The sequence below is a fragment of the Pteropus vampyrus genome, unplaced genomic scaffold, assembly GCF_000151845.1.
Source record: "Pteropus vampyrus isolate Shadow unplaced genomic scaffold, Pvam_2.0 Scaffold65, whole genome shotgun sequence".
Classification (NCBI taxonomy): Eukaryota; Metazoa; Chordata; class Mammalia; order Chiroptera; family Pteropodidae; genus Pteropus; species Pteropus vampyrus.
This window is the reverse complement of record NW_011888846.1, coordinates 4,150,826-4,173,301: the sequence shown is the minus strand read 5'-3', so window position 1 is coordinate 4,173,301 and position 22,476 is coordinate 4,150,826. Positions and strand designations below refer to the sequence as shown.

At 50.4% G+C, this 22,476-nt stretch overlaps 1 protein-coding gene across 1 annotated transcript in view; it reads left to right on the top strand.

The window, feature by feature from the left end:
- BRINP2 (BMP/retinoic acid inducible neural specific 2) overlaps nucleotides 1–21,375 on the top strand; it is a 97,806-nt gene extending 76,431 nt beyond the window's left edge. Inside the window, exons 5-9 of the mRNA XM_011361241.1 lie at nucleotides 1,027–1,235; nucleotides 12,065–12,170; nucleotides 14,796–15,032; nucleotides 17,541–17,763; nucleotides 19,319–21,375. Of these exons, the coding sequence (XP_011359543.1) occupies nucleotides 1,027–1,235; nucleotides 12,065–12,170; nucleotides 14,796–15,032; nucleotides 17,541–17,763; nucleotides 19,319–20,435 (1,892 nt within the window). The 3' untranslated portion in view covers nucleotides 20,436–21,375. The remainder of the gene's footprint in view (nucleotides 1–1,026; nucleotides 1,236–12,064; nucleotides 12,171–14,795; nucleotides 15,033–17,540; nucleotides 17,764–19,318) is intronic.
- Nucleotides 21,376–22,476: the final 1,101 nt, after the last annotated feature.

The window sequence follows — 22,476 nt, the reverse complement described above, 5'->3', positions numbered from 1 at the left end:
ACACTAAGTAGAGCTTCGGTCGTCTTCCTGGGTCTTTTGTTTTTCTTGGCCTATTATTGTCTGATAAGTGTTTTCCTTCCAGTGCCTTCGAGAACGGTATATTGTCTTGACATCCGAATCCACTCCAGAACATTGCTGTTTGCTTAGACGCACCCTCCTGAGAAGGGGGTGTGGGGTAAGGAGGCTGGTGGACAGACAGGTTCCTCCTACTAAGCACCTGCCAGCAGGGGTGCTCCCACTTATCTTTTGACTGAGCCACTTAACCCGAGGCTTCTCTGCATCCCTGTATTTGCTGTGGCTAGAGTTGTCAGAGCCATGGGCAAAGAAGTCAATGGTTGCTGAGTCCCTGCCTCCCGCTTCCTCTTTATAAAGATTGGTAAACAGACAAACCAATTCTAATGATTCTGGGCTGGATGGAGGTGGGGGTGGGGATGGTGCAGCCTGTGGCTAGGACCCAGGGGGAGAATCAGAAGCTCTGAAGGGGCAGAGTTCTCTCAGCCCTGGGAAGAAGAAAGCAGGATTTATTAAAAACATTTAGCTCACCATGGGATGGACAAAAGGGAGCTGTCCAAGGTTGCAGGCCAGCTGCCTGCGTGGTAGGTGCTGCATGTTTGATGGGGCGGCAGGGGGCAGGCTGAGCTTCAAGGCTTTTGCCCTTTCGGAAGGAGCATAAATATCTATGGCAACTTCTCATAAACAACTCGAGAGAAAGAATTTTACCTCTCCCACGGAGGCGGATTGCCTGAGACAGAGATCAATAGAGGATGTTAAACAGATCTACTGGATGGTGTGGGGGGACTTACAGGAGCGAGGAAAGGGAGGGACTCTCAGGCATTGGTGCCCGTTATCCTATGGCACAGTCAGATGAGATGGTTCGGAAGGTGGCGTGGGATGGGGAAGAGGTGGTCCGCAGCAGGACCGGGCTCCTTCTCAGCCCCATCTCTCCTGGCCAGAGTTTCACGTTCTGATAGGTAGGGGATCAGGGAGCAGAAGGCCTCATCAATGAACCTACGTTGTTTGCTATAGGAGAAGAGTCCCTGACCATTTTTGTGGATAAGCGGAAACTGAGCCGGAAGACAGAGTCAGCGGGAAGTGCCCCCGTCGCCAGCGGCAGTGGGAACAGCTCTGCCGTGTCCCTCGAGACCCTGCATCAGCTAGCAGCCTCCTACTTCATCGACAGAGAGAGCACACTGCGCCGGCTGCACCATATCCAGATAGCCACAGGGGCCATCAAGGTAATGGCCTGACAGGTACCGGGAGAGGGGGTGGGGGACAGGCAGAGAGAAACCGAGGGGGAGGCCAGAGTCTTAAACAGCTCAGAGTCAGCCAGGCCTGAGTGACTGAAGTGGGGAGGAAGTTTTCTGATGGAGGCACCACCAGCCCGAAACGTGGCCCAGGTCTTTCTCTGCAGCAAATAACCAAGGCGGCATCTGTCCCACGGCCGGCGCCAGCCGAGGGAACACAGTGAAGGCGGACAAGGTTCTCTCTCCTCCAGAGGTTATATTTTAGTGGGGGATGAAGATAATGAGCCAGTAAACATTGACAAAATCATTTCAGATAATGATGTAAATTAAAAACAGAGTCAAAAGGTCCAGATTTCCTGGGGGAGAGAAGGGGGCCGCTAATATTTGCCAGACGAGTCAGGGGAGGGCACTTTGGGCTTTGATTTTGAGGCTGAGATCTGAAATGAAAAGAAGCCAGCTGTATGCAGATCTGAGGGAAGAGAGTTCAGGCAGAGGGAACAGTAAGGGCTAAGGCCCCGAGGCAGGACCCAGCTTGGTGCCTTGGAGGAACACGGAGAAGGCTGTGGTCATTCCAGAGAGATGGACAAGAAAGGCTCTGGTACAAGATGAGCTTCAGAAGCAGGCCGGAGCCAGATTACAGGGCCGCGAGAAATAATTTTTTAAGAAGTCCAAGTGCCGTGGAAAACAACCAGAGAGTTTTAAGCGGAGGAGTGATGTGATCTTTTATGCTTGAAAAAGATCAATGTTACTGTAACTTTAATAACTATAACCTCTTCTCCTTACATCTAGGAGAGTTCTGGGAAAGTTCGTATTGTTTTCGGAAAGAGAAGACTAGTAAAAATACTTGAGGATGCTGGATTATAAAATTCTAAATATAAAGTTAGAGTGGTTCAGTAGAGATCGATCTGTTTTTAGACCCTTTTATCGCACTGAAAACTCGAAAGGGAGCTCCGTTCATTTGTTTATCATTCAAAAACTATTTGTTGAACACCTATTATGTGTCAGGCACGGTTCTGGGTACTGAGCATCCAAGAGCGAGCAAAACAAAAGAAGCCCCTGACTTCCCGAAGCTGAAATTCTAGTGGTGGAGACATAATTAAATAAATACGTAATGTCAGGTGGGATTAACGGTATGAAGAAATAAAGCCAGGGAAAAGGACAGAGCGCGTTTGAGATATGATACCTTAGGGAAGACTTGTCTGAAGGAATGTCATTTAAGCAGAGATCGGAATGAAGGGAGGGAGGGAGCCGCATGGGTGTCTCGAGGGAGAGAATTCTAGACAGAGGGAAGAGCACCTGCCCTCGAGTGGGAGTGTGCTGGGGACACGAGGCGGGAACCGTGTGGTATTGCTGGAGAGGGAGCTGATGCTACGGAGGCTGCCGCGGCCAGATCGTGAGGGCATCACTGATTGGCGGCTGCTGCCGCGCGCGGTCCCGGTGAGAAATAATGCTGGCTTGCTAGGACAGAGCTGGCTGGAAAGACGGACTGAGAGGTTGGCAGATTCGGAATATATTTTGATGACAGAACCTACAGGATTAGCCAATGAACTAGAAGAAAGGAGTCAAGATTGACAGCAAGGTTTTGGGCCTGGGAAACTGGATAACGGTGACTCTACTTACTAAGAAAGAAAACACTGATGGGGGGTGGGGTGGAGAGGTGCAGATCTGAAAGGGGTCAATCAAGAGTTTGGTTTTTGACATATGAACTTGACATTTCTGTTAGACATCCAAGTACACATATCTAACAGGCAGTTGAGTATCAACGCCAGGATTTCCAGAGAAAGGTCATAATTGGAGATATAAATTCGGTATACAAATACATACACATGCGGAGTCGGCATCTGAAACTATGAGAAAGGATGCCACGAGATCACTCGAGTGAATGTAGCTGGGAAAGCGGCCTTGGAGCTGAGCTGTGGAGCACATCGACATTCAGAAACAGAGAAGAGGGGCATCTGACAAAGGAGGCTGAGACAGAGCAGAAAGGTGTAAAGAGAGCCAGATTCAGATCTCAAAGTCATGTGATGTGTGTCACAGAAGAAGGAGCAGGCAACTGCGTTAAACGCTGCTGAGCACTAAGACTGAGAACTGACCTCTTTGGCAACACGGAGGCGACTAGTAACCGTGGTAAGAGTAGTTTCAGTGGCGTGAAGGGTCCGAAAAGCTGAATGGAGAAGGTTCAAGAGAGAAAGCAAAGGGAGGGGTCAGAGGAGTAGAGACAATGCTCTAGGACCCTGCTGTGAAGGCAAACTGGAAAATGGGTGATGGCTGGAGACCGATGCGCGATGAAGGGAGGTCGTGTTTTTACTTTTCAGACGAGAGAGAATCTACAATATTGGCACACCGATTGCAATGTTTCAGTAGAGAGGGAGAGAGAGATTATTGCAGAAGCAGCTGAGCGCATGAGAGAAGTCGATGACCCATGCGTGGTGGAGGGGTAGGTCTCCCAGAGGAGCATAAGCGCTTCGTCTTTTGTAACAGGAGGCGACAGGACTACACCAGGACGTACGCAGCGGCCCAGCGGGTGTAGCCATGGGGGCTGCCGGTGTTCTCTTCTGGTCAATCCCATTTCCTCCATGAAATGAGAAGCAAAGTTCTTGGCTAAAACCCAAAGGGCTTCTTGAGAAAGGAACGTCTGAAATGGTATTTTCAGAGAGTAGGAGTCAGGTACATCAATCGACCAGATACTTATCCTGGGGTGTTGGGCAGCGCCGAGGGCCCATGTGAGACGCATGGTCATCATTACAACACGAGCCCGGCCAGCAGGGTTGTGAGCTTTACCGGCTACATTCAGTATCCAGGTGCAGCCAGGCGCAGAGTAGATGAAGAGCGGGATGTTACCGAGACGCGTGCGTACGTGGACACACAGTGAACGAAAAAGGAGCGAGGCGGCTGAGAGTGGGAGGGTAACGGAAAGCGAAAACTGGGCCAGGTTGAAAGATCGCGAGTCCAAGTGGGTTTTTTAAAATGTATTGTTAAGTTATGGTCGCCATCGAGTCGGTTCGATGACTTGTTAGAAGGAAGAGACTAGAGGAGGAACGAGCGTGCGATGCTTAATACTGAGATTATAGAGGAAGGACGGCTACCGAAAAATCGGGTTCTGGGGCATGGCCATGGGGGCGGGTGGTGAAGATGGGGCTGGGAGGCGAGATGGGGCGGTGATGGGAGGAGGCCAGGGGACCGCATGGAAGCCGAGGTCGGCAGGAAGGACCAAGGCCTGGTGGTGGTAAAAAAGGAGGAAATCCTCAGTGAGTGAGGGGGAGGGACAGGACAAGTAGACCGCAGCAACAAAGAGGAGGAGGAGTGGGGGCGAGCATCAAAGAGGGGAGCAGGACTCGAGGAGACCGGGGTTTGGGGTACGTTTGGGAAGCTGGTATCTTAGGAGATGAAAGAGAACTGTGAGTGGTGTGGAGTGGGTTTTACCAGGAATCAGAGCTCCGTGGAAGTCCCTCTCTCCCTTCGGGCCCCCTTCAGGAACTGGTCTCACCCAGAAACGAAAGGCAGAACTGGACCCACAACTCAGAGATCCCGCTGATGGTCTTTCTTATTGTTTGACCAACTTTTCACTTTCGCCCGCCCCTTCACGGCCTCGTTCCCCTCTTTGCCCAACTCAGATTCCTTCGTCCACCGCTGTAACCACCCCCTGACGTATCTTGAGCTTGCTCTTTGCCATCTGCCATGCCACTGCTATTCCCTCAATTCAGCACCTCTGACTCTTACCGGATCTTCTCGCATTATCTGTTTAACTAGACTTCCCGCCCCCACCCTCAGCTCCCAGATTCACCCTCCATGCTGCTCGCACGAGTGCAAAACCATCATCTCATGTCATCCGCATGCTTAAATTCCTTCAGTGGCTTCTGACTGTACATGGAATGGAGCCCAAGCCACTGTCCCCCAGCCAGGGTGGCAGGCGTGTGACACGAGGGAAAGAACACGGGTTCAAACTCAAGAGTCTGATTTCAGCCACTGCTCACAGCAGGGCTTCAAACAAGTTCTCAAACTTCTCTCAACCTCAGTCTGCTCATCCTAAAATTGTTGAGCAATTAGAATAACTTCGACCTTGAAGGATTTCTGTGAAGATCAAATAAGAACGTGTATGGAAAGCAAGAGCTACAGCCCAACTGGAGATTGAAAAGGGTTGATTCCTCTTCTTAATAAAAGTGTAAGGCCATGGAAGATCTACCCGTGCTGTTTTTTAGTTTCATCTCTTCTCGACCCATTTCCTTCTCAACCACCAGCATAAGTGACTTATCACTTATATCATGTAATCCGGTCCTATCTAACTACCCATCTTTATTCAAACATAGCGGGCTCTTATGTCTCCCTCTTTGGCACTTGCTGTTTGTTTCGCGTGCAATGCTCATCTATTCACCTGAGTGACTCTTCACCCTTCTTTGCCCAACTCAAAAAGGGAACCTTTATGAAGACTTTCCTGACTCCCAAGGTAGTTAAATGCCCCTCCTCAGTGTTTCATGCACGTGCCTCTTTGACAGGGTTTACCAGCTGAACTATAATTGCTAGATGACACGAGACTATGAGGTCCTTGTGGGAGGGACTGGGTCTTCTTTATTGTTGGCTCCCAGTGAGAGTACAGAGCTGCCACATTATGGGTAATGGATAAAGGTTTCTAGAGTGAGTGAGTGAGTGAATGAATGAATGAATGAATGAAGTCACCAACCCCATTTCCCATATGGCTTAGGGTCTTCTCAGTGTGTGTGCAAGTGTATGTAAGTATGTTTAGTTGAAAAAAAAAAAAACAAATCTACTCAAGGTAGCTTGAGAATAAAGATGGTTTACTAAGACAACTTTGGTGACAAATATCACAGATGTCCAAGAATAAGACACAAGACCCAGTGCAGACACATGAGACTTATAAAAGGACAGTAATGTTCCCAGGCTACTCTCTCTGTTTCTTGTTAGAACACGTGTCTCTACTTTTTCATGTCCACCTGCTTCATCTACTTGCATCTCTTTTCCAAGTTCTTGCCTCTATTTATTCCGGACTTTTCCGTATACCAATGACTTCAGCTTACATGTAGCTTTGCCTGGTTCTGGAGTTGACTCTGGGCCTGACCGAATATGATCTTTCTGTTTTATCTCTCAGCCAATGCCAGCAGGGCAGGGACCACTCTACTGTCCAATGTTGTATTCTCAGGTCCTGGTGATTGATATTCATTTATTCTGAATTTTGTAAGTGTCCACAATCACCCTTTAAATTTTTTATTCTCTGTGTCATGGGTCTAAATTCTCTAGAGTAATTAAGAGGTTGCTCTAGATCTAGAGTAATCTGCTTCAGAGTCCATCCTAGTCCAACACGAAGAGTGGGGGCTGCACAGCCTCAACTATGGCTTATTGGACCCACCTCTTTCATAAATTCTGTGGGTTGTGGAGAGGTGACAGGCACCCCAAACCACATCTATGGATAGCGTCTGTGGCTATACTTTTTCTGGAACTAGAGACACTGCCCATGTCCTCAAGGCCACCATCCTCAAAAGCCTCTTTTTGGACCTCCTCCAATCACACATGGAATGTGAGATGACCATTCAGCTTCCAATGGGCTGACTGACCTGGAGCTTCTCTGCTGAGGAATACAAAGCATTCTCCCCATGGAATGTAACTCAGAGAACCACAGGAAAACAAAGATCTTTTAGTGTTTTCTCCTACCTCCACTCCTCTAAGTCTTCATCTCTACATAACTTAGTGGGGTCTAGAGACCTGTGTGACCTGTCTGAGGACACACTGCCAAGCTAAGGAGCACAGGGGGTGTCGGCAACCCATCCCACAGCCTTGCTCGCTGGATCGAGTTGGTCTCTGCTTTGTCCTGAAAGTAAATACGTTCTGCCTCTAAAAGTATTCTTCGCTCTGACACACTTAGCACAGCTACAAATCTAGGTAGCCAGTAGACTGGGGGACATCCTTTCCAGCCAACACGTGTGTTGGTGCTATGGCATCTGCCACCAACTTGCCTCTCCTGACATGCCTTGGTAGCACTTGAGCTGGCTTCCAGCATGGTCGTCACTCTGGGTGGAAGCGGGCGGCGGAGAAGGACTCTGCTCACCTACTCAGCCTCGGTGAAAGGAAGATCCTCCAGCAAATCCGCCTGTTTCTTGTTTCTCTAAGCAGGTGTGTACTCTTACTTCTCACCCTATGTTAGCAAATTCTTTTCACTAACCCAGAAAAAGAGGTCCTCTGCCCGCTCCTGTTTATCCGACACATTTCTCTGAGACCCCGCTGCAATCGCCCTCTGTGGCAAGATCTATCCTGATCAGTGCACACCTCCAGTGTTGGATTTGTCACCTTCTCCTGCAGCTGTCTGCATCCCCATCTGTGCCTCCTCATGCCCACCATGACAGGAGGGCTTAGAGCAGTGGGGACTCTGCTGCATGCGTACTGTTCCGGGTCCTTTCACAGTGTCTGACAAGTGGTGAGACACTCAATAAAATGCTTGATAGGTGAAGGCAGGCTACATGGTATGGTGAAAAACAAACTTACTCAAGCGAGAAGATTTGAGATTGAGTTTCAGCCTTGACGCTTACTATTACTATGACCTTGAGAAGTCCTGAGCTTAACATGGAGTTAGCAATTGTTTGACTTACTTTTATCCAGGGCTCGCATTCAGCTGCTATGGCTACATGGTTATTAAAATACTAAAACACTTCCATACCAGCTAGTAAAAAGTCTTCACACCAACCACCTGTGTGCCACCCTAACCACCTGACCCCTCCCCTGAAAGCCCCTGTTCCCCCCTTGATAGTAACCAAAGGGCCAAGGCACCATGGGGGGCCTCTAGGTCCCTGCTTTGGGACCCCTTCTGATCTGTGAGCACACTGCCGTCCTGTCCATAAATACTGTGATTATCACCCTTGACTTTACCATAGAGTTGGGGTGGCACTGAATGGCATAGTTCACACGAAAACACTTTGCAAACTGTAAAAGGCTGAATATGCACCCACCCTGTCCGTCATTCCCGAGAAGGGGATCAGAGCCATACAGGGTGGCGGGGACACACCTGAGTTGTGGCTCACCCTCTGTTTAATCGAAGGCTGAGGAGGAGCTTGGTGTGGAGGACTTGAGATGCTCCTGAGCTGACTGCACAGAACCCCCACAAAAGTCCAGGTGGACCCCAGGAGGGCACGGTTCTCACAAAGCGCCCTTAAAACACCTGTCGGAACTCCTCACCGCAGTGGCCTGGGACTCAGTGTGCAGCTCTTTCAAGCACACACACCATCAGCTCTGCTCTCCAGGTGGCGGCCCTATTGCTCGCAATTAGAAGCCCATTTGACATGCCCTCAGCCTCGCAGGTGTCCCCCTAGGTAGAAGGAGAGCAGCCTGCCGGAAGCGAAGGGCAGGAGAGGAGAGCCGGCTGGCTGGAATGGGGGTTCGAATGATCTGGTATTTATGGGAAATTGGATGTGCTAATGAACCTGAGATCCATCAGGGCTTTCTAATGGCAGGCTGGTCTCTGTCAACAGACCAATTAGCACACAATTATTTTCCCTTTCTGGAAGCTTATTTGAGACGTTCTTTGAAGTGCGCCTGAGTGAACTGTACTTTCCATTAGCTCTCTGGGTTCCTTTTTACCATCTGTGGGACCTGTCGTCCGAGAAAGGCACAGGCTTCTCAGGACCGGCTCTGCAGACTCTGGGCTTTCGTCACTTGGCCTTCCTGCTTGTCAAATCTCCTCAGCCCTGGAGACCTGGATCGTCCCTCTCACGGGAAATGAGTGTGGGTGTCACGGTCTCGGTCTCTTCCTCATTCCTACCCTGAGCCTCAACCAACAAAGCGAAGCCACTCACGCCCTTTCAATGACTTGCCTGACTGGCTGTCTTCTCGCGGATCTGACTTTTGGAAATAGCAATGTGAATGAAGCACAGGAGAGAGCTCCAGGGGCCCAGAACATTGACAAGATGGTGGGGGGGAGGCAGAGTGGCGGGAGGGAGGGGCAGTGCTGTGACAATGGAGAGGAAGGTGGCTGTGCTGCCTCCTCCCTGGGTGTCGCCCGGCTCCTACATAAGGTGTGTAGCTGCCTCCCTGCCTGGACCTGATGCTGCTGAGTGACCACCTCAGGGGGGGAGTGGATGGACAACCCAGTACAAGCTCTGTGACAGCGTGCTGGCTGGCTCACCTGGAGCTGGGGACAGGCACGTCTCCCAAACAGCACACCTGCCATCCCACACTGCCCTCAGCCCACCCCATTCGCAGAGGGGCAGGCTCTTCCAGAACAGGTGGGCTAGTCCTTAGCCACAGCTCTTACAGAGACTGTTCTTCCGTACAGACAGAGAAGGCTTCACTTTGAAATAAGGCAGCACCCGACTTCCCACTTCAGTCTGGCAACTTGCCACCCACTCAGCACAGAGGCACAGTTCAGCACTCAGTGCCCACCTGTGGAGGGAGGCGGGCCCGCGTGTAACAGGCAGAACACGGGGAGTGTGGAAACGTGCTTCCGGTGATCTATAAACTCCTGTGGTGGTGACCGTGGCTTGCTCACTGTGAGTTCTGCTTGCTCCGTGGGTATTGGCTAAATGAATAAGTGAGTGAATGAAAGAATGAAAGAATGAGTCGAACGAATCCTAGCCCTGCAGGTGACTAGCTGTGTGCCCTGGAATAAGGCATGTAACCTACCTGGCCTGGGTTTCCGGTCCATAACATCGGGATGCTGTAACCTCAGGCTGTAGAGTTTGTTTTGCATCCGGTTCACATTCTGAGAAGGGAGATCACTACCATATGTTTGGGGCACTGGGCTGTTTGAAATATTTGTTCTTAAGAGTAATGTCATCTAAAGGGGTTTAACTCACTTTGCTTTTTACAGTCCACTGACATGCCCTCACAGGAGACACCAGGGCAATGAACTGGCATCTGGGGACTCGAAAGTTAATACCCTGTGTCAGCTACTCAGCAGTGTCGGACACTGTAACCCTCCAAACCCTGGTTTCCTTCTGTGGAGACCAACAGTGGTGATTTATCCCAGAGAGTTCCTGTGAAGGGTAGATGGAATGACCTTGGAGGATGAACTTGGAAAAGTCTAGAGAGGCTGTTCCTGGCCCTGTCACCATCTCGTTGTCTCTCTTCATTCAGGCTAAGCCTTGCTGCTTCTCAGTGCCATGTCATTGTTGCCGCTTGGTCTTTGCCATCTCTTTTCATCCCAATTCCCTCACCCTTCCTTCCCACCCCTGCTTGTCCTTCAAGACCAATTCATGGCTCACTTCCTCCATGAAGCCTTCTTTGACTACCTTAATCTACAAAGATCTTGCCCGTCTCTCTCCCCACTGTATCCTAAGTCAGTATCGCACCCCCTCTCACTTGATTACTCTGTTCCATGTGTATTTTTTAAGCCCAAGTGTACTAAATTCCCTTTAAGAATGTCACTTAATACCTTGGTATTCACGATGGTAACTAGCGGCTTGCTAGACACACATACCACACACGTTCGAACCTATGTGTTTTAGGCCACGCTGCCCCTTCTTTTCCTCAGAGTACCTTTCCCTTCCTTCTCTTCCTGTCCACTTGCTGCTTATCTTCAAGGACCAACTCAGGTGGCATCTTCTCTGCTACTTCTTTCCTTGTTTTCCCTTTGTTCAGAGCTGCACCTTCCCCAGTGCTCATTACGACACGTGGCCTCTGCTCGACTTGGATGTGTATCAGTCAGTTGTGTATGGACCCAGCCCGCTATGGGTTGTATTCTCCTTAGGACAGAGCATATAACGTGTGTATTTTGTGCCCGTCCTTCCACCCTCCAAAGCTTAGAACCTATTACTCACACATTCTCCAGTTTATTGAGTATCTACTATGTGCCAGATACCGCTGACAACATGGTGAGCCAAATTAACGTGCGCGTACTCCCGTGGAGCCTTTGGTGTGTAGAGAACCAGACATGACCAAAATACTTGCAGGAAAGGATGGAAAACGGCAGCCCGTATGCCCGCTGCAGAGCAGTGTGCCTGGGAGAGGAGGTCGGAGGGATCAGGGCAGATTGCCTTGAAGAACTTTGGGAAAGACGCTCGACGAATGTTTGATGGATTGTGTGGAATTGAAACAGTGACTGCTCAATAAATACTCGTTGATTGGTTGATTGATTGTTGGCAAAGCTTTCAGAGATCCGGAGAAGAAAGGGCCTCAGGTCCCCATCATTCTTATTACATAATTATTTCAGCGCATGTCAAGCTCTGTATTTTTCATCTTATACTTTAAACATCAGGGGAAAACTGATAGGCCAACTTTATAATATTTTAAAAAGACTCCATGGTGTTTTGGAATATTACATGCCTATAACACTTTATGTATATTTAAAATACTTATTAAAATATGAAGTAAGCCCATGGCTGATTTTCTCAAAGGACTTCTCAGTGCCAAGGTGGGACTTAAATGTTTAATACTAATAATAATACTCATAACTCCTATTTCTCTAGTGCTTTTCATCTTTGGGATCCCTAAAGCCTGTGAGCACCATGTCAAGCGGATATAGCTGGCTCACCGGCAGGCCAACAGCCTCCACATCTGGCCCCCTGTCTTCCTCTGGGGGAGAGAAGCGGGGACTCTGGCTTAAAAGTCTAGCACAGGCTTCCTCTGCCTAAGTTGAATTTTCTCCTCCTGGACAGAAATTCTTTGGGGCTCCCTCCGAAAGGCTCCCACTACGTACAACTGCTGCTGCCCGCCGTACACCAAAAGTGGCTTTACGCTCCTGGGGTGGGGGAACACAGGTCGTTCCTTCGGCCAGTCAAAGACAGGACACAGAGCCTGAGACCGGACGACTGGAGGTGGGGAGTGCGAAGGGAAAGCCTCCCCTTGCTGTCCACACCCACGCTCTGCCCTCCCTTCTCCAGGTCACGGAGACCAGGACCGGCCCTCTGGGCTGCAGCAACTACGACAACCTGGACTCGGTCAGCTCTGTCCTGGTGCAGAGTCCAGAGAACAAAGTACAGCTGCTCGGTAAGCCGCAGTGTGACGGTTCGCACACTTTCCCCATCGCTGAAAGGCTTGGACCACCAAGAAGTGGGAGAACCCCCTGCCTGCCCCATTAACTTTCTTAACCTTGCTTAAGACAAGAACTACCAAGAGTTCTGGGCCATGTACTTCACGACTGTCCATCATCCTCTTGTGCAAACTTCTGGCGTGGTTTGCCCTACGCCCAAGACCCGTTGCTCGTACCAGTCACCACCCAAATCCTCCCCCTCATAGTCCTTCCAAGAACTCTGTCACCGTCCTGCAGCAATAGCATGTCCACCCCTATGTGCCTTGTCCTAGTTCAGTGATATCCTTTGTTGCCCAAAGAACCTTCCGCCATGTCCTAAGGACACACTGGGAACAGCTGGCCTTTGTAAAGTGGTTATGGAGCCACCATCTCTAGCTCAACTAAGAACTATACAAACTGTGGACCCATTGGTTCCCCCCGAGAGTGGCCCCTGCTTTCCGCTATTATCCTGCAGCCTTCCGGGGGGCGGGGGGTGGGGGGCGCACAGCCAGGAGAAGAGTTTGGGAGGAACGAGAACCTTGACTGGGATGGAATAGGAAACATGAAACGGGAAAACAGGAGAAAAGTGAAAGGAAAGGGAGGAACTCCACGAAGTCAGGAGGCCAGGTGACTCAGGGTGGCTCTCAGCTCCCGCTCTCTGTCCCCCGTCCCTCACCCCACCCCCACACACACAGCATCCTGGTGAGGGCGCTATGCAAGCTGATTCAGACGGAGCTGCCTGGCAGTGGCAAAAGTTCATTTTTCTTAAGGCCTAACTGAATTGAACTCTGCTTAAGATATTATTGTCCCGGTATTATAAAATCAATAGCCCTCACCCAAGATCTACGATTACAAATTCCAGGCAATCTGAGCCAGATGCAACCCATAAATACCTTAGGAATCAGGAATAGATAATAAAGAGGCGTAAAAGACCCCTTTCTTTAGAGGCACCTAACGCAGTCAGCATCGCTCCCCTCCTGTGTTCCCGGATGGGCCGCATTTGTGTCTGGAAATAAGTGATGAGTGACGTTCAGAATGCCTGGTGGTTCATTTGGAATAGTTTATGCCATTTAATTTTATAGCCCATCACTCATGCAGACTTTGCTCAAGGCACTTATTTTATAGCGATGGGAACCGTGATGAGGAGGAGGAGGGAGAAATGGGGGAGGCGAAGGGAACAAGCCCGCAGAGGGCGAGTGCGGAGAGCTAGCCTGTGCGCGGGGCCTGCGGGGAGGGCTGTTCGAGCACCACCGTGGGCACGGAGTCGAGCCGGAACATTCAGGAGCAGTTCAGAATAGGAGGTAAATCGCAACCAGGCGGCCCCATAACCACTGCTGCTGCAGTTCTAAGCTATAGGTAGAGGGCTGCTGAGACCGCGACCCTTACTTTGGGCTCCCCGATTTCGTGCCAAGGACAAGGTCAAGAGTGTAAAAATAAAGAGCTGGCAGACATTTGAGGAAATGGGGGCTCATCCTCTCCAGAAGTCCCCACGTCCCTCACTCTCCTGGCACAGGGTCTCACAGTGTCCCTACGGGGGAGCCTCCTGCAGGTCTGACCTTGAACCCTCCAGGCTGTGTCCAAAGACATGTTTGTTCTTCGTTCATCCTCTGATATACTTTCAACAGCCACTCTGTGTGGCTTGAAGCCAATTAGGAGTATATTCCCCTAGCGGTAAACTAACATCCACTACAGATGGGTGGGAAAACTATAGCTTTAGTGGATTATATCCAAGATCAAGGGAAGCTAATCACAAGAGAACTGAGAGCCATTCCTATCTCTCCAGGCCTGACCAACCTTGGGGTGTCTATGACTACCCTACTTTTAAATGTCCTCAAGAGTTAAGTCACAGCGAGATGGGGCGACCAGTTCAAGTTATGCTGTGAGACCAGATGGGACAAGGGCAAGGTCTGACACCAAGCTGACCTCACTAGTACTGTGACTTGGGCAGGTCCCTGAGGTCACTGGACTTGGATTTCCTCATTCACTAGCGCCTTAGTATGACCACAGTATGATCTCATGCTTGAGATCGTAGATGAGACGATGTGGTGTACTTTCCACACACGCCACCACGTACCCACACTACCGGTCCCTGCTTCCAAACCAGGGCTGGGGTGGGAGGCCCAGGAAGATAAGCATTTGTTAATGTCCTAGGATGCCTGCTGCTAATCTCAGTGAAGCTAGAAACAGGATGGCTATCAGAGGCAAAGCAAAAAGCCCATCAAGGCTTGATTCTTCCCCCATGAGAGCTGTAAGCTCTTCTTTTATCTGAAACATCTTCCTGTTTCCATCCTAGAAATGCTGATGTGTAGCCAATAAGCCCGTTCATGTGATATGCATGCTCTCGATTTGGCTGATGTAAGGGGTTCGACAAAGCCTTGGGCTTTGATGCGCCTCATCTGCATTTTCAGATCCTCCCCCATCTGTCACTGGGGCAGCCCTCTCTCCCGACCAGTTCAGCAGGAATTAGGCCCTGGGGTGACCGTTCTTGGGCCTGGGATTCACAAGGCGGCAGAACCCCAGCTGGGGCTCCTGCAGCCTTGGGTGAGGGAAACTGAGTCCCCGCTGGTTCTGCCTGGTGATTCCCTGACAAGCCCTTTCCCTAGGCCTGCAGGTGCTGCTACCTGAGTACCTGCGTGAGCGCTTCGTGGCTGCGGCACTCAGCTACATCACCTGCAGCTCTGAGGGTGAGCTCATCTGCAAGGAGAATGACTGCTGGTGCAAGTGTGGCCCCACCTTCCCAGAATGCAACTGCCCTGACGCCGACATCCAGGCCATGGAGACCAGCCTGCTGCAGATCCAGGAATCCTGGGCCACTCACAACCGGCAGTTCGAGGAGTCAGGTGAGCAGTTGGTTGTCCCAGACTCCCTCCCTGTCAATGGAAGGTGGTTGTGAAGTATAGGGCAAGATCATGGGGAACTCAGCTTGGATTCTGCTCTGCCACTTCTGGTCACGGTGACCTCAAGCAGATTCTATCTCCATGGAGTCTCAAGTTGTTTCTCTTTGTTCTAGATGCAAATGGACATAGAACCTACCAAAGAGAAGTGTTTTAAGGACTTAATAAGCCACACCAAATGTAATTGAGGGCATAGATTTGTCTGTCTTGTTTGCTATGGATTCCACAGTGCCTAGAACAGTGCTTGCAAGTAAGATGCACAATAAATATTTGCTGAATGAATAAAGTTCATCAACAGTTCTAGGAGACCCAGTACGTGCTAAGTGTTGCTGGTTGTTGGTATAACTAATATCGGTGTTACCTTGAGACCTAGATTCCAAGGACTTGGTTTTGCATCCTTGCTCTGCCTTGAGGTCAGAATGTTTGTATCCCCGCTCCGCCCCCTCCACATTCATATGTTGAAAATCTAACGCCCAAGGCGATGGTATTAGGAGGTGGAGCTTTGAGAAGTGATTAGGTCCTGTGGGCAGAGCCCTCATGAATGGGATTAGTGAACCCTTATAAGAGAGGCCCTGAGAGATTTCTCACCCCTTCTACTGTGTGAGGACACAGTGGGAAGTCACCCATCTGCAGCCTGGAAGAGGGCTCTCACTAGAACTTGACCATGCTGGAGCCCCGATCGCGGACTTCCAGCATCCAGAACTGTGAGAAATAAATTTCTGTTGTTCGTAAGCCACCATGTCCGTGGTATTTTGTTACAGCAGCCGAAAAGACCGAGACACCCTATTACTGATCAGCTCTATGAACTTGGATTGACCAGGCAGCTTCTCAGTGCCTGTCTCCTCATCTGTTAAAGACGGAAAGTAATAATAGCAGTTGGATAGAAGGCTTTATGGGGTAATTTAGATAAAATAATGTAAAAAGAACTCTGCATAGTATATTCATACGTTTCAATGCTAAATGAATGCTAGTTATGTGGATATATCTCAAAAACATAATGTTGGATAAAACAAAACAAGATGAAAAAGGTTATATATTATGTACATGTTTCTATTTCTATAACATTTATATATAATGCTATAGCATAATAATTTACTAAAAATAACACATACTTAATATTATTTATATGATGTTTAAAAACAATACTTAATATTCCTCAGTTGTAGAAAACATTAAAAATGTGATAATGATTAAAATAATATCCAAGAATGGTTACAATTAGATGGAGATGAAGCAAAAGCTTGGGGTCTTCAAGCATAATTGCCTTGCTTTATTTCCTAAAAAAAAAAAAAATTCTGAAGCCAATATGGCAAAATGCCGAATTGTAGGTGGCTGGCACATGGGAGCTTATCTCGTTATTCTCCATACTCTTTTATATGCTTAAAGGTTTCATAAAGAGAAGTATGCACATGCTAGTCGCGAGCTTCATTACTAGGGGTGATTCTCCAGCCTTCTTGGGAGCGGGGTGGGGATGCAGAACCAGGTGCTTGGGAAATCAGAATGAGGTGAGGCCCCAAGCACTGTCATTTCAAGTCCTAGACAAGGTATTAGCAGCTAAGAAGAATATCACATTCCAGACCTCCACCCAGCTGCTTTTGGTAACCGTGGTAAATGCTTGATAACCCTTAAATGTGTGATTTCGGGTTTTCAGCACCTTAAGTTACCGTGAACGAGTAAATGAGGAGTCTCAGCACCTCCACCAGCAGACAGGGAGGTGGCAGGCCCCCAGTACGATCAGAACCCTGGACAGAGACCTGAGCATGCATTCAGAAAACATGCTGTGCCAGGCAGGAAGCTCTCAGAAGTCAGAGTTGCAGTACAAGCTGAGAACCGGAAAGCACATAGCTTCTGGATTCGCTACAGAAAAGAAAGGGTACTGGCTATGGGTCAAAGCTTGAAAGAAAGGAAGTGTACCCCAGAGTCAGAGAGAAGGATGGGGAGAGGGGTGGCTGCTCTCAGAGACTGAAAGGTTTGTGGGAAGATATCTGAGCTGGGTGCTCTAGCTTCTCTGTGTCCGCGCTGGCTGGCCTTGTGAACGCTCATCTCCGTGAGCGCCTCACATTTTCCACAAGGGCATTGTGGTGTTGCTGAAGAAGACTGGCCTGAGAGTGCTGTCAATGACTTATCAGGAGGTACAAAGAGGAGACGAGATGTGTCCCAAGGTCATTGGCAGAAGAAGGGCCTCTGGCCCCTTGGATGGTGAGAGAGTTGCTTTGAAGTTCAGAAACATATTAAGGACAGGAGAGATGAAAAAGAGTCCTGAGTGATAGTTTATGAAATGTTCATTATTTCTCAATAAAGCTATTAAAAAATAAATAACTGGGAGAGTGGATGGGAAGGCTCCTTCTGCATTCAATGACTCTGAAGGGCTGGCTGGGTTGGTGGTGGGGGGGAGCTGCCCCTTCTGGGTCTGCCCGGCTCTCCCTCGGCTCAGCCCTATGTCCCTGCCCGCAGAGGAATTCCAGGCCCTGCTGAGAAGGCTGCCTGACGACAGGTTCCTGAACTGCACAGCCATCGCCCAGTTCTGGGCCACGGACACCAGCCTCCAGCACCGCTACCAGCAGCTGGGAGACAGCCTGAGGGTGCTACTCAAGAAGACCCAGCGCACTGTCCGCCGGCTGTTCAACCTGTGCAAGCGCTGCCACCGGCAGCCTCGCTTCCGCCTGCCCAAGGAAAGGTGAGCAACCCCAGGTGCCAGAGCTCAGCACCGCCTCCCCACAGCTGTGGCCGGGGAGGACCCGTTGTCCAACCTGGGACATCCAGGAGCGGAGCCCCACACACAGCCTTTCAGATTCTCCTGTCACCTTGACCTACTCGCACGGTGAAAAGGAGAGGCCAATGTTACTTTTATACAAACGACAGGAGATTCAAATGTTAGTTTAATAACACTCTAATTCTCACCTAGTTCCATTTTAATAAGGATTTTAGGAAAGGAAGGGGTGGAGTCAATACTCCATGGGATGAGAAACACACGCATCCATTGGATTGTTTCAAACAAGTGACAGCTCCGAGTCCCGCGGGGAAAGAAGGCTGAGTCCCCACGCCCTCGGGAACAGAGTGGGGCCGTGCCATCGTGGGCACTTACTCCTTCATCCTTTCGTGCGTGCATCTGATTAAGTTCACACTGCATGTGCTATCATTAAGCTGTGGGGGATATTTATTAATTTGGAAGATTTAATAAATATCTGGAAACATAAAAACCAGAAAATTATAATTACGTGGCAGCCACTTACATTCACGTTTGTGGAACATAAATCGAAAACATGGTCCGGGAGAAGCAAAGGCCAGAGAGAAGAGCCTGCCCGGGAAGGTGGACTTGGCCAGACCGTGCGGGAGGAGGTGCAGACGGGCTGGTGCACGCGAGACGGAGGCGTCCAGCAGAGGGGAGCTGTCCTCGCCACCGTCTGATGCAGCTCTGGCCGAGGCTGGGGCAGGGAGGGAAGCGCGAGCGCAGAGGACAGGCCAGCAAGGGTTTTTGAGACGGGTTCATTCCCTTTTCGACAAATAAGTATCTAATGTTTACCAAGCACCGAGAGCAACGCTGGGCTCTGAGGACGCGCTGGTCAATACCACAGTGCCCTTGCTCTTGCTGCATTGCAGGGAAAGCATCGCGAATGGGTCAACGATAAATAAGCACAACAGTTTCCGACACTGACCGTGCCTGTGGGTCGCACAGAAATGGGGTGACGGGGTAGGGAGTGGCTGGGTGGCTCTTCAGAAAGGGGCTACAAAGACCTCTTTGAGGAGGTACCAGAAGAGCTGAAATCTAAATTTTAAGAGGGAGCGGGTCACGTAAAGTGACAGAAGCGGAGAGCAGAGGAAGGACAGAGACCGTCAAGTGGGGAAGAAGTCGGCGTGATGCTGGGACGTTTGAAGAGCCCGTTGTTAGAAGATCTTTTCCAGAAGGCTGAACACTAGATTAGAAAGATGTCGGAGAGCTTCTGGAGGCTGTCGAATAAGAGAGGGAGGCGGTACCTGGGAGGGATGAGCCTGGCTGCTCCCGCTGCAGGTTGATGCCAAATATTTCTAGTGCAGACCCATCAGGCACCGAGCCCAGGCCCTACTTGATCTTTCCAGATGGGTACAGTAGGGTTTTCATCACTCGGAGACCTTGGCTTCTATCTTCCTCATCAACTTCCTTTCTGTTAGTCAACGTCCTGCTGCCCTCGGGGAAGATGGCAGAGCAGTGGCTTCTTATGACTCTGGCTTTGTTTTTCTCTCCTCTCCCAAAGGTCCTTGTCCTACTGGTGGAACCGAATCCAGTCCCTCCTCTACTGCGGAGAAAGCACCTTCCCCGGCACCTTCCTGGAGCAGAGCCACAGCTGCACCTGCCCCTATGACCAGTCTTCCTGCCAGGGCCCCATCCCCTGCGCCTTGGGCGAGGGGCCTGCGTGTGCCCACTGTGCTCCGGACAACAGCACGCGCTGTGGGAGCTGCAACCCGGGCTACGTGCTGGCCCAAGGGTTGTGCCGGCCGGAGGTGGCCGAGTCCCTCGAGAGCTTCCTGGGGCTGGAGACAGACCTGCAGGACCTGGAGCTGAAGTACCTGCTGCAGAAGCGGGACAGCCGCATCGAGGTGCACTCCATCTTCATCAGTAACGACATGCGCCTGGGCAGCTGGTTCGACCCTTCCTGGAGAAAGCGCATGCTGCTCACCCTGAAGAGCAACAAGTACAAGCCCGGGCTGGTGCACGTGATGCTGGCCTTGTCCCTGCAGATCTGCCTCACCAAGAACAGCACCCTGGAGCCTGTTATGGCCATTTATGTCAACCCCTTTGGGGGCAGCCACTCTGAGAGCTGGTTCATGCCCGTGAGTGAGGGCCACTTCCCTGACTGGGAAAGGACTAACGTGGACGCAGCTGCCCAGTGCCAAAACTGGACTATCACCTTGGGGAACAGGTGGAAGACCTTCTTTGAGACAGTCCATGTTTACCTACGGAGCCGAATCAAGTCCCTGGATGACAGCTCCAACGAGACAATCTACTATGAGCCCCTGGAGATGACCGATCCCTCTAAGAACTTGGGCTACATGAAAATCAACACCTTGCAGGTCTTCGGCTACAGCCTGCCCTTTGACCCGGATGCGATCCGGGACTTAATTCTCCAGCTGGACTACCCATATACTCAAGGTTCCCAGGACTCTGCCCTCTTGCAGCTCATAGAGCTTAGGGACCGGGTAAACCAGCTTTCCCCACCTGGCAAAGTCCGGCTGGACCTTTTCTCCTGCTTGCTCCGGCACCGGCTCAAGCTGGCCAACAATGAGGTGGGCAGGATCCAGTCTTCCCTGAGGGCTTTCAATTCCAAGCTGCCAAACCCCGTGGAGTATGAGACAGGCAAACTCTGTAGCTAATGGGGTCCCGCCCTGGTGCTGGGCAGGGAGGAGCCCGGGAATCCTGGTGCAGAGATCATCCGAGCCCTCGCCTCACTGCCAAAAGGTACTCCCTTGAGACTTGCCACACCCAGCAGATGGGACCTCGGGGCCCAGACTGAAGCAGGCAGGAGAGAAACAGCCCCTGCACACATGCATACACTCACTCTGTGTGTGCACACACAGACACACACACACACACACGCACACGCACACACACACTCCCCCTCTGGGAGGCTGCGACTCAGCGGCCTCGCATCTGTAAAGTCGGTGCTTTCTCAGACGAACGCAGTGCGGGGCGAGGAGCCGAGGGAGAGATGAAGAAGAAGAACCAGCCGAACCATGAAACAGACAAATCCTTAAAAGTGATTCTCATCATTCCAGGAAGCACGAGGGGACGAGAACGAAGGGGCGGCAGCTCCCCGTCCCCTCCGCGGAGTCACTTTTGTAATCTTTTTAAGCAGATTTCTTAAAATGGCGTTGTTTCGTGATTCCCTACATTGGTCCCTACTTTTTGTACTCTGCCTCTTCTGTGCGCCCCCCCCGGACACTGACTGCTCCTCAAGCCGGCACCCTTAGGAAACAGGAGAAGTGACACCCACCGAGGACCGAGGTCGGCTCGGGCAGGCAGGTGTCCTTGCGCCTTCTCCCCTCTCCTCCATCCCTCCCTCTGGACCCTCTGCTTCCTCCGCCTGCCCGGTTTCCGGGCCCTGGCTTGTCCCATGTCCCCTCACGGTCCAGCCAGAGCTCCCAGTCCAACAACACCTGGTGTAAGACACCAGCTCCGTCACGTTAGAGAGAGACAATGTATAGGGAAATGTTCTTTTCTAAAAACAAAAACAAAAATATTTATTTTGTGATTGTTTTCCTTGTCGATCTGCTCCAGGATACATATGAGTAAAAATTTACCTGGTTTAATATATTTTCAAAAGGCCTTTTTTTAGGGGAGAAAATGGGAGCGAAAGAGAAAAATAATAGGCTCCTAGGTTGCCTGGATTTTTTATTAATTGCTCCGCGAGTGACACGTGAGTGTCTGTAGATGGTGGATACTGCTGCGTGGGAGGCTGGTTGATTATTGTGTACACAAGTGGATGCACGCCTCTTTTAACTGGGTTTGTGAGGCAGGGTGTTTGTGTGTGTGTGTGTGTGTGTGTGTGTGAGAGAGAGAGAGAGAGAAAGAGAGAGAGAGAGAGAAAGAGAGAGTGTGTGTGTGTGTGTGTGTGTGTCTCGGACAGACTGACAGACAATGAATAAAGAATGGAGTGAAATGGAATGAGGCAGAATTCTCCCAGAAGATCATCTGGCTGTCCGACCCTCTTTTTTTCCCAGGAGTGAGGACCAACATGGGTCCCACGGCCAGGACTGACCACCACCGGAAGCAGAGTGTGAAAGTCTTTGCTCTTTAGGGAAACTGCAGCCTTTGCACTGGGCAGATGCCGGCTAAAGGGAGCCCCTCTGCCCACACTGCTGCCAACATCAGGACACCCCACACTCTGCATCTCACAGTCTGGGATCACCCTCTGAGCGGTCAAGTCGAGACGCAGACTTGACAATGGTTTCTTCCATTCTGTGTGACTTGTGACTACCACCTTCCCAGCCTAGAAATGCAGGTTTGACATATGCCACACCGAACACCGCGCCATCCTCCCCTCAGTGCCTTCCCCAGGTGGTGTGAGAATCGCTTCACAGCAAATCTTTTGAAGAACCGCGACTCTGTTCCCAGCACAATGCGTAGGCATGACAACTCCATTTTATTCAAGTGAAAGTCACCATATAAATACTAAGTGCCTCGTTCCCTACCTGTAGTACATCTCGGTGGGTACAAAATAAACTGGGAGACAATGAGAGGAGGGTCATGTCTACCTGCCCAAGAGCCTTCTATGTTTATCGCTGCATAGAGAAGAATCCGGTATTATATTCAATCACTGAACCATCTTTTAATCCACAGGGACCTGAAAACCTTGGTAGATAAACAGCCTAGGGCACCTTCTTCGCAACTCCCTGAAGGTTTCTATAGAGGTGG